Below are 12,072 nucleotides of genomic sequence, written 5' to 3' on the forward strand. Positions count from 1 at the left end.
AAACAAAACAAAACCATTTTTAGGAGGAAAGATAATGCGTAAGAAGTTGATGCAAGGAAAAGTTATATGCTTAAAAATAAGAGCAGATTACTTAAAATCTCTACATTCATATGCAATCACAAATTTAGTATAAAGTCTTCAAAGACAGAAAGCCCAAATCTAAAAATTGCAGAGAAAGAAATATAATTTGTAAGCAAGTAAGCTAGGATGATCAGAAAAGGACATTATAGTTTATTTTTTTTAACAACATCTCAGATATTGTTATGTGCTGGTTTATTGTTAATTTGATTTTAAAGGATACAGATTATGGCAAATTAATATACCAGTGTCCCAATTAAAACCAAGTTTCTCTTCAGTTTATACAATATATTAAAGTAGAATTGATTGGAATTTAATGAGTCTGTCATACTTTAAATTTATTATAATGTCTCAAAAGTGGTTTTGGAGACTGTTACCCATTCAATGTGAATACCAAAAAAATTAACCTAGTTTTACGTTTTTGTGATTTTATGCATAACAGTCCATCTGGGCTGCTAGATTAAAAATAAAATATTTTTTTTAAATTACATTTAAAAAAGAAAACACAATTTTCAGTCATATGATATGAAAATGTTCCAGTTTATATAACTCCTACTGCCTACTTTCAAAAAATTCCCTTGTTCTGAAGTCAGTTCAGTGACTATTAGAAGTAGTCACTGATGTAAATTCCATCTTGTTTATGAAAACAATTTGAACAAAGCATTAATTGTCCAGAGTTTATAAAAAAAGTTAAAACCTATAAAATGTTGGCATCGCTACTATTTGGGGCATGCGAATGACATGCATATAAATCATAGTTTATTGGCACAGTCTTTTATACACAGAGAGAAGGCTTTGCTGAAAATGGAATTCATCAATGTACTGTAATTCCCCTCTTTTATAGATTTGTTTTCAATGCATTCCAAATTGGAAAAAAAATCTGAAGCAAATCTTAGTCTACAATAGCAATCAGGGGCACAAGAAGTCCTTCATGACATGGGTTAGCTACAGTAGAAGGGCAGAGTAGGCAAAGTTTGGGGAAATCAGGGTGGATGGAAAGGCCTCAGTGTGAAGTTTTGGGAAGGAAGGTCATTTGTGTAGCTGATGTCCCTTCATGCAATCTCAGCCGCATCCCTATTAGCCCTGGGAACAGTAGTCTGTTGCTCCATTTTGTAGGGAAGTGTCCTATTACCACCATTTAGGAGAGGTAACAGTTTACTAAAGGCTTTCACAGGAGGACTCTGTCCCTTCCTGGCCGTTGTGAAGTGGATGAAAGAGGCCTTTTATGCTGACAGATTTTCATCGTAACAGCAGAGGATTTTCCTGGTGACATTTTGGCAAACCTTGATCTGCAGCCCCTGTAGCAAGGACAAGGGGAGCAGTCGCTTCCCAATACTGGGCCAAGCTTGTGAAGCCACCCTTGTGCCTCATACACCACTGCTTTGTTTGATCAAGACCTGGTCGAATATAAGAAATTTCTCTCCTGGTCCAGGCCCAGATGAGATGTCATCCAGACCAGGTCTGTCTCTCTACATCCACACTGAACAAGGCTTGGCAGTGTCGTTTGTTGTTTTAAAATGTCATCCCAATGGGAAATAAGTGTTCAAGTCTCAATGAGGGAAGTGATCTAATTCTCTTGGATTTCATGAGTAGCCCGGTCTTAGCAACAGGAAGATTTTGAAGTTGGTGGTCACCTAATCATTCTAAGTATCCTTTTTTAAAACATCTGTTTTTAAAAGTTTTACCTCTGTTACCACCTGTACAGTACCCTAGACTCAAAGGATATGCCCAACTGGGTGATGATAAATCAACTGCATAAACTACCCAGGGCCATTCAAGTCCTGAGAATGGAGCTCCCCATACTTGCCTTGCTCCAGTTCTAGCAACTAAAATGTCACTGAAGTTACAACAGAGTAAACCAAGAGAAACAGCAGTGAACCAGCCCAAGAATTCACCCAGATAATTCTTTCCTTTTTCTTTTCCAGTAGCAAAATTATTGGCAGCCACCGGGGATCAATGCTGTAATTAGCCTTGAAGTACAGCACTGAAGAGTAAATGCTATCCAAGCAATATTCTGTTAAGTCATTCTCCTGGACTGCAGGGCTTGTGGGTGGGATTCTCCCAAGTGAAAAATACAGCAATGCCACAAGACTAAGTTCTTAGTATTTCTTGGAATTTTAGTAACAGCCATAAAATTTGCTGTTGTCACCTGAATCTTTAGAAGTACTACGCAAATTAAACAATCAAGCCTCAGACCTGCAGCTCTTCTCCACATGTGATGCTTATTAAAATACATGTGGTGAAGAGCTTCATGAATGGATTCCAGAATTTTCAAGCAAAAATGCCTAAAATCAGGTTCATAAATCCACATCTAATTTTTTTAACAAGGTTATGCTTATTTTCCAGTTTTCTTGAGCTTCTGAAAATTGCCAGTGCTAGAGCATTTGAAAAAAAAAAATCAAGCCAATTTATGCATGTCTTTAATCTGAATTAGGGTCTGCATTAAGACCTTTTTCTAGAATTGTCCATCGTAGGCGTCAGGACTAGTCCTGTGAAGGCTAAACAAGGCATGATATGGCAGCCCTGATGTGTTCTGAGTTGATCCTAGTTCTCTGGAGCTAAAATACCACAGGAGAGCTATTTAGATGATGTATATATGGCTAATGTGGATGCCCTCTATGCTGTCAAGATAGGAAACTTGGCCAACAGACTGACATGGGATATCCCCACGTTCGTCCTAACAAAGTGGTCCATCACTGATCACGTGGCATAACTCTTTCAAAACCCTGCCTGTACTAAATAATTTCATCAAAAAAGTCAAGGAAAAATTAAATGTAGGAGATCAGAAAACTATGAAGAAAGGATAGCAAAATCACAGCCATTTTAACAAGAGCTTGGCAACTTGTGTAAGTTAGAGTGATTGCATACATGCATAAGTCATGCCAGCTTGTCTGCACAAACAGCATGTAATATCCACATCCAGAAATGTTGTGTTCCAGCCCAAGGATTCTTCATTGAAAGTAGGCAATGAATGAGCTGCACACTTCTGCTTGCGGTTGTTCTCTCTAGTGTTTGAGCATATTTTTAAGCCAGAGGATCTGTTTAGGAGAGTCAAAACTATGTATACTAATGGCAGTTGCAGAACTGGGTGTGACAGCTACGCAGCCTGATGGCTTGAAAAAATGGACCATGGAGACAGGAAAGAGACAGTTATCAGAACAAGGACTTGTGCATGTATTAGAATAGCCTGTGCATCAGCGAATGTGTAATTCAGCCACACCGTCCTCTATTGGCTAAGCCTGGATCTCTGAAAATGAGGATGTATTCATAGTGTTTTCATTCGTTGATGTCCAATTTAAGGCATTTCAACAGAATCATACTTTCAAACAACCCATCTCCTTCATCACATCTCTCTCTGCCTTCAATACCTTTAAAAATCAAGAAAGGAAGAAGTTCAAGATGGGGAGTTTCAATTTATTTAATTTATTGCAAATTAATGAACTTTTAATTACTGATTCTGATATTTTAAAAAAAATAAAACCAATTAGGGAAAAGCACCTCAGCTCCCCTCTGTACACCTCTCCTCCCCTCTTTCCGGTCTCCGGTCCCCTCACTGTGGGCTATACTCAGTCCTTTTGGGGAAGTGAGGGCTGATGCAGGAGATGGGGGTCAGCAGGTGGTGACTGCCTTTCTTTTTCCACTACTTGTTTTGTATTCAGTTGCCCCAGGGTGGGTTCCTCCAGCAGCCACCGACCCATCAGAGTCAAGCTTCCTCTTCTTTGCCCTTGCTCAGGTGGCTTTTCTTCCTCCAGCCCCTTCTCAAGATCCTACTTTGCTCTGGCATTTTTTCTGCTCTTCCATCTCTCCTCTCTCCTCCTGCTCTGGTGTGGTCTTTGCTGTCTTTCTCCTCCTTCTCTAGTGGTGGTGTCTCTTTTTCTCAGCATTTACTACCCTTTCTTAAATACATTTTCAAAGAGGTGCCAGAAACTCCTCCGATCAGTTCTGTGTTGCAGGCGGAGCTGGCTGCAAGTGGCTGCATCTGGCACAGGGTGGTCCATGACCTCCTCCCACAGAAACCACCCCACAGCCACACTGCTGCCAAAACCCTGCCAATTCTGCCCAATACACACCTCAAGACTCCCTTGGTAATAATAATAAAAATACTGACCTAGTTCTATGTTTTCTTCAATCTGGGGATTTTTTTCCTTCACAAAAGACTTTACATTTCTGGATATGAATATTTCTGGTATCTTTGGAAAGATCGACCTGATGAGATCTGAGATAAGGAATCTAAAGGAAAGCAGGACTTTCTACAGCTGGCCTGTGCACGTTCCCCAGGTGTGCTGCTCTGGAGAGCTTCAGCTTGCAAGCTAACTGCTCTGTGCTCTGTGTGGCTCACAGACACCAACCACCTATATGCTGTTTTCAGGTTCTGGACGACAGCTGAGACCGGCCGAGCCTCCAGGAGATGCTGATGCTGATGCAGATGCAGAGGATGAAGATTCTGTGAGTTTTTTGAGAGTTATGTTTTTTTTGGGATGGGGGGGTTTGGCAGTTTCCTTGTTAAAATGGAATCTTATTTTGTTTATAGCTGGGTCTTGCTGGTGATTCTTTTCCTCATCAAAAATGTTGTATTTCTGCTTGGGATTTTCCTGCCAGCTCAAAAGCCAGAATGATGCTTCAATATAAAGTGATCTGCTTTTTGCCATGATTCGCCAGCATAAGTTTAATACGAAGACTTAGCAAACTATTTCATGGCTGTTGACTACAGTAACTTTTCTTTAAAGCTTTAGCCAGTTTAGGTTCCCTATTGTTGACTCCAGAAGGAAGCATGCCGAGTGTTTGTCAGCGGAAATTCCTGCTGGGACGCTTCCATAGTTTGCGTGGTTATAGAGGGCAATAAAGTTTGCAGCCACAGGAGGCAAAGGTTAGGTGTCCAAATAAAGCAGGGGAGGGAATTTTTATTGCCTTTTTCAATTATTACTAATCGATGTGTCAGTATTTTCAGTTTGTTCAACCCATAGATGCATACAATTCATAAAGAGAACCAAAATCAGCATACCATTGTTTTTATCTCTCAGGAGGCTGTCCCTTGTGTTCCTGAGTAACATCCATAAATGAGAATTGCTTTTGTTCTTGACTTAAGGAAAGAGTTATTGGTTATTCCACATCCACCATTAGTAATGAAAGATTGGTACACAGAAGGAGACTATGCCTAAGAAGAAAACCTCTTCTAAAAAAATGGGTCACTGTTTAATGGTGGATATTCCTTTCCCACCACTCATTTCTTTTCCACAGGTTAATGAAGTGGCAGTAGAAGACATCCGTCCCAGGCCACAAGGATCCTCTCCAGTTTATGAATATTCCATAGAAGAAGAATATTTAAAGGCAAGACACTGAGTTTTCATGCGTGCTTGGCTTTATCAAGTTGCGCCAAGAGGCTTTAGGTCCTACAACTAGCCAAGACTCATACACAACAGCATGTTGTTGCAGCCATATTTTCTTCCTGTCCCCACCAAAATCAGGGCCATGTTCACTGATGGTTTTATAGTGTACTGAACTTGTCATTGGCCATGTTCTTGTTTCTTGGCAAAAAAAAATCATTTTATTTCATTCCTTAAAGGACATAGAGTGTCAAGAAATCACAATACTTTTCCCTATTAGAATATTTAACTGGCTTAAATCTAACTAATAAGTATTTAAAAATTATCTGTACCTCTTTTAGATTTAACTAGTACCATCGTGTTAAGTAGGCAACAGTTTGAAATTCATGCTGAAGTCCAATAAATGAAGAAAAAGTATATTCACAAAGATGAAAGCATGAGAAGTGTGCTATATTAGTAACACACAGAAAAGCCCTTCGTACTATTGGTCTCTGGTGTTCATTTCATGCAAATTTTGGTACAATGCAGGGAGGCCTTGGTATCTAACTACTGGGAATAATATAGTTAAATAATTCACATTATCCATTGCACTTGTAGATTCCAATTTTGCCCTGTTGCTATGAAAGTCAGCTTCAGTTCTTAGTCTAAACCAGGCATTTTAACTGATGTAGGATTTTTGTTGTACTTTACAACAGCACAACTTCTGAACACTAAAAAATTGCAAATTATTTTTCAGCTACAGGAAGAAAACAAAAAATATTCTACAGACAAATCAAAACAGAGTCATCCACAGGTCAGTCTAAAAGCACTCAGTAGTTCTAGGCATGTGGTTTCCAAAATACTGAAATCCATTACAACACACAGATGTGGATGGGTGAACAGAGGGAAGGACAAATAGGCAGAGTCACTTTCAACTTGTTTTGACCAGGAACTTCACAAATTGCCTAGTTGTGACACAGACATGAACACTTACTTGTCCTATTTAGGGTCCTTCCACAGTTCTTTTCAGCATTCTTTAGCCTTCTCTGGTTTGATTACAGTAGAGCATTAGCTCTTAGTCTGACTTTTCTGGCCTGTTGACTCTAATTCAGGTGCTTAACATCTTCACAGAAAAAAACGATCTTTCAGCCCTAAAAGATTCCGTAGCTTTAATGTTTTTAAAATTACAACCTATTTTCCCTATGGCTGTGATCCAGCATAACCCTAACACATGTGCTTAATTTTAATTTAGAACAGAATCAAACCCACACTGAATAAGTACATCTTAGATAATCTTTCTTGAGTTACTGAAAATACACCTGAGGAGAATCAATTTTTTATTGTAGAATAATGTAAAACACTTTGATACAAATGAATAAAAGTTATAAATTCACACTTTTTTCTATATCTAGGAGACAATGGAAGTGACCCTGAAAACAGAAGTGGAAGCTGGTGCTAGTGGTTTTAGTGTGACGGGTGGAGGAAATGAAGGAATATTTATTAAAAAAGTACTTAAGGAATCTCCTGCTTCAAAAATATTTAGTCTGAGAGAAGGTACAGTCTTATTTTCTATTGTGGTTTTTTTTAATATATCTTAAAATAATCAGGTATGTAGCTGTGTGTGCATATAGAAAGCTACCTGATCTGTCACCTCTTTAGGTAACAGAAAAAGTAGATCCCAAACCAATTAAATACTATGTGTGAACTTAAACTTTCCATGTTAATAATCTAAAAGATCAGTTTCTTAAACAATAAAGAAATGTGATTTTTTCTTATGCCATAAAAAAAAATTATCTAATTTTCACTGGAACTGTGAAAAAGATATGTAGAAAGTAGTGTATACATAAATAAAATGGAAAAAAAAACCCCCAAGTTATAACATTGATGAAGAACTTGTATTTGATTCTTTCACAAAATAGTATTCCACAAAATTACAGAAAATAATGATTCGAACAAGAACAGTCCAGAGTCTAAATACTGAAAAATATAAGAAAAAACTTTGCTACTGTCAGAATGGTCAGACACTGGAACAGGTTTTCCAGAGAGGTTGCAGAGTCACCATCCTGGAAATATTCAAAACCTGACTGCACATAGACAACCGGCTGTAGCTGACCTTTTCCGGAGCAGGGCAGTTGGACTGGATGATCTCCAGAGGTCCCTTCTATTCAGCCTTAACTATTCTGTGATTCTATTATGTGAACATCATTTTCTATTTTAAATAAATAGGATGTGATAATTACTTTTTTTAATAAGCATCAATTAAAAAAAAATTTGAAGAACTGCAAGAAAACACTAATTAAAATAATGTCTGGTTCCACTTGCAGGTGATCAGCTTCTAAGTGCTACCATATTTTTCGATAATATTAAATATGAAGATGCACTCAAGATTCTCCAGTATTCTGAGCCATACAGAGTCCAATTCAGCCTCAAAAGAAAAATTGCTGGGAAAGAAGAACTAGAATACATTCAGTCTGCAGCCCAGTACAAAAAGGAAAGATTGAGTCAGGTAGTCATTTGATTATTTTACAAAGTTTGGATAACACTGTAGTAATGTGCTGTGTCAAGATAGACCAGAAAATACACACTTGTGTCTTCTTAAGACGTAGGTATGTATTTAAACTTACAAGCATGAATATTCATGAAGAGAGAAAAATCCCAAACATTTTTTGCAGCTTTATAAATATCCTGGGCGAGACTATAGATTTTGGATAAAGCCAAAATCTTGTGTTAGGGTAGAAGAATATTCTTCTCTAGTGAGTCAGCACTTTTTTTGTTGTTGTGTCCACTGATAGAACACGCTCAGATAAGCTCTGTAATATTTATATTCAGTATTTTTCAAAATGTAAAATATCAGTAAATATTTTTCTCAAAAGTTCATCAGTGAAATTTTCTGTTAAAAATATGTGTTTAATCACTGGTATTTCCATAGACATGATCTTTTCATAGATCTCCATGACACTGAAAATTATTATTCTCTTCATATACATTTATATAAATATTATATATATTTGTATATACATAGAGAGATACACATATAGAGATCTCTACATACTGCAGAGTTTTGCAAAGAACATAAACCTTCAGAAATCCACATATTACAGTCATATAATCCATTTGTTTTATTTATTTTTTGCCAAATTATATACACCATCTTCAGGATTTTTTTATATAACAAGTAGATACTGTGAATAAAAAGCACATTTTTCTGTATATTTTATAGCACGTATTTTATTTTCTGTTGTATCTATATTTAGTTTACTTTTAATCTTCTGACTATCCATTGTTCTTTCAGCAAAAAGAGCTCAGTGAGAGCATTCCTGAAGAAACACTGCATGTTTCAGGAAAAGCCATTTCAGAAGAAGACAGGGAGACATTAATTGTAAGCCAGAGGGTAGGAAGAAGCAAGAGACCCAAAAAAGACAGATTATCGTGGCCAAAATTCCAGTCAATCAAAAATAAAAAGATACTGGGGCACAGAAGATCTCATAGTACATCAGATGCATATGAGCCTGCTGTACAGGATATTTCCCCTACAAGCACAGACACAGAGTCTCAATTTCAACAAGAAGTCCCTATCAAACAAAAAAAAGGAAGCCAAAAGAAACTGAAGTTCCCTAGCATTGGATTCAAAATGCACAGATCCAAACCAGAAACACAAGACAAGCAAAAAAAAGAAATAAAAACTACGCTGTTATCTGAAAAAGAAAAAATACATAAAGAAGATACCAGCTTGGAAAATCCCGAAATACTAACTGTTGAATATACCACATCTCCTGCTTATGAAATTAAAACAGAGGAGCTACATGAAACTTTACCAAAAGACTTAAAAGATATGAAAAATGGCATTCCATCTCAGGCAAAAAAAAGCCCTGAAGCTGAAATAAGCGTTAAAAAAGAAAAAGACAAGGAATCAACATCAAAATTTACTATACCTGAAGCACCAGCTGTAACAACACAGATATCAAAGCCCAGTTTAGAAACACCTGATCTGAAAGAAAGCCCAAATAAACAAACACCACAACCCTCATCAAAGTCCCGAAAAAAGAAACAGAAAGGAAAAGCAGATAAAACAGAAGGAGAAAGTGGAATTAACATAAACATGATGGGTCACAAAGCACAAGGATCTATACAAGTAAAAGGTCTACAAATAGGCATTGCTAAAGCAGAATTACACACAAAATCTGACACAGTGGAAACAGGAGAAAAACAAGCAGAAGACGACACACAAATACTAACGATTCAGAAAACAAAATCTGGGATTTCAATGTCCGAAAGAAAAGAGCCACAGACTGAAACAACAAAACTGGGAAGTGATGTTCCACATTCAGTGCCTGAAAAAACTGCTGAAATAAGTTCAGAGGATGGCAGGAATTTAGATCTGAAACCTCATATGCCTGATGCAGAATCAGAAGCATCTACATGGAAAATACAAATGCCAACATTCAAAATTATGAAAACACCTAAGGCAGACCAGAAAATATCAACAGAAGAAAGCACAGTTGAAGCAGTAGATACTGTAAAAAAGGAACAGACAGAAGAAGACAGCATGCCCACGAGTAATAAAATGTTGAAGATGGACACTGGCACGAAGACAGGAGAAAAGGATATAGAAGGAAAAGAAAGCAAATTCAGACTCCCGAAGTTGAAATTACCTACATTTACATGGGCAACTACAAAGGATGAGACAGGGCAAACTGAAACCCAAGTAAATGACAGGGAAGAAAAAGTGCCATCAGTGGAAGATGATGCAAAAACAGACATAAGTGTATCAAAGGAAGGAATGAAGATTCCAAATGCTGAAATTGAAATCGGGATCTCCAAAGAAAATACCAAGGCGGAAGGGTTGGAAGTCGAGGTCAGCCTGCCCGCCGCAGAGGTCGAGCTCCCCTCCGCCACCGTGACGGCTGCAGGGGAGGGCCCCGCGCTGGCCCTCAAAGCCGACGTCCCCGGCGCCAAGGCCGAAGGGGCCGGCTGGAAGGTGGAGAAGCCCTCCCTCAAAATGCCCAAAGCTGACATCAAAGCTCCCAAGGTGGACGTCAGCCTCCCGTCCGTCGACGTCACCCTTCCCAAGGCCAGCGTCGACCTGCAGGCGCCCGAGGCGGCCCTCACCCTCGAAGGGGAAGCAAAAGCCCCGGAGAAGGAGGCCGCGAAGACCAAGGACGGCAAGTTCAAGATGCCCAAGTTCGGCATGCCCTCCTTTGGCTGGTCCAGCAGCAGAGAGGCCAAGGGCACCGTGGCCGCCGATGGGGACGTCAGCCTCAAGGAGCCCCAAGTGACGGTGCCCTCGGGAACCGCCGAAGTCGACGTGACCCTGCCCGCGGCCGAGATCCAAGCGCCCGGCGTGGAGGTGACCGTCGAGACGGCCGCCGGAGGTGACGGCGAGAAAGGTCGATTCAAGATGCCCGACGTCAAGATGCCCAGCGTCAAGCTGCCCAAAGTCAAAGCTCCCCACGTGCAGGTCAGCCTGCCAAAGGCGGAGGTCTCGCTGCCCAAAGCCCAGGCCGAAGTCCAGGAGGGCGAAGTCGCCCTGCAGGGCCCCGACGCCGAAGGCGGCCTGGAGGTGGCTGCCGGCAAAGTTGAGGGCGGCGGCATGAAAATACACATGCCGAAAGTCAAGGTGCCCAGCGTGGTCTTCTCCAAGCCGACCGTCAAGGCTCCCAAACTGGACGCAGATGCCAGCCTGCACAAAGTCGACGCCAGCCTCCCAGAGGCAGAGCTCAAGGCCGGCGCCGGCGACATCAGCATCGCGGCCCCCGACATCAAGCTGCCCTCCGTCGAAGGCTCCCTCGAGCTCCAGGCACCCGAGATAGACCTCAAGGTGCCCTCTGGCGAAGGCTCGCTTGACGGCGCCGAGCTGGAAGCCGCGGGCCTGAAAGGGAAGTTCAAGTTGCCCAAGTTCGACAAGCCCAAATTCGGAGTGGCGCCTCCCAAGGCGGAAGGGTTGGAAGTCGAGGTCAGCCTGCCCGCCGCAGAGGTCGAGCTCCCCTCCGCCACCGTGACGGCTGCAGGGGAGGGCCCCGCGCTGGCCCTCAAAGCCGACGTCCCCGGCGCCAAGGCCGAAGGGGCCGGCTGGAAGGTGGAGAAGCCCTCCCTCAAAATGCCCAAAGCTGACATCAAAGCTCCCAAGGTGGACGTCAGCCTCCCGTCCGTCGACGTCACCCTTCCCAAGGCCAGCGTCGACCTGCAGGCGCCCGAGGCGGCCCTCACCCTCGAAGGGGAAGCAAAAGCCCCGGAGAAGGAGGTCGCGAAGACCAAGGACGGCAAGTTCAAGATGCCCAAGTTCGGCATGCCCTCCTTTGGCTGGTCCAGCAGCAGAGAGGCCAAGGGCACCGTGGCCGCCGATGGGGACGTCAGCCTCAAGGAGCCCCAAGTGACGGTGCCCTCGGGAACCGCCGAAGTCGACGTGACCCTGCCCGCGGCCGAGATCCAAGCGCCCGGCGTGGAGGTGACCGTCGAGACGGCCGCCGGAGGTGACGGCGAGAAAGGTCGATTCAAGATGCCCGACGTCAAGATGCCCAGCGTCAAGCTGCCCAAAGTCAAAGCTCCCCACGTGCAGGTCAGCCTGCCAAAGGCGGAGGTCTCGCTGCCCAAAGCCCAGGCCGAAGTCCAGGAGGGCGAAGTCGCCCTGCAGGGCCCCGACGCCGAAGGCGGCCTGGAGGTGGCTGCCGGCAAAGTTGAGGGCGGCGGCATG

General features: G+C 41.9%; 1 protein-coding gene across 1 annotated transcript in view; it reads left to right on the forward strand.

Annotated features, from left to right (window-relative positions):
- Positions 1–12,072, forward strand: part of AHNAK2 (AHNAK nucleoprotein 2) — a 58,808-nt gene that overhangs the window by 21,782 nt on the left and 24,954 nt on the right. Inside the window, exons 2-7 of the mRNA XM_075753005.1 lie at positions 4,448–4,524; positions 5,317–5,406; positions 6,139–6,195; positions 6,794–6,935; positions 7,706–7,887; positions 8,674–12,054. Of these exons, the coding sequence (XP_075609120.1) occupies positions 6,800–6,935; positions 7,706–7,887; positions 8,674–12,054 (3,699 nt within the window). The 5' untranslated portion in view covers positions 4,448–4,524; positions 5,317–5,406; positions 6,139–6,195; positions 6,794–6,799. The remainder of the gene's footprint in view (positions 1–4,447; positions 4,525–5,316; positions 5,407–6,138; positions 6,196–6,793; positions 6,936–7,705; positions 7,888–8,673; positions 12,055–12,072) is intronic.

Source organism: Balearica regulorum, chromosome 5 (assembly GCF_011004875.1).
Source record: "Balearica regulorum gibbericeps isolate bBalReg1 chromosome 5, bBalReg1.pri, whole genome shotgun sequence".
Taxonomy (NCBI): Eukaryota; Metazoa; Chordata; class Aves; order Gruiformes; family Gruidae; genus Balearica; species Balearica regulorum.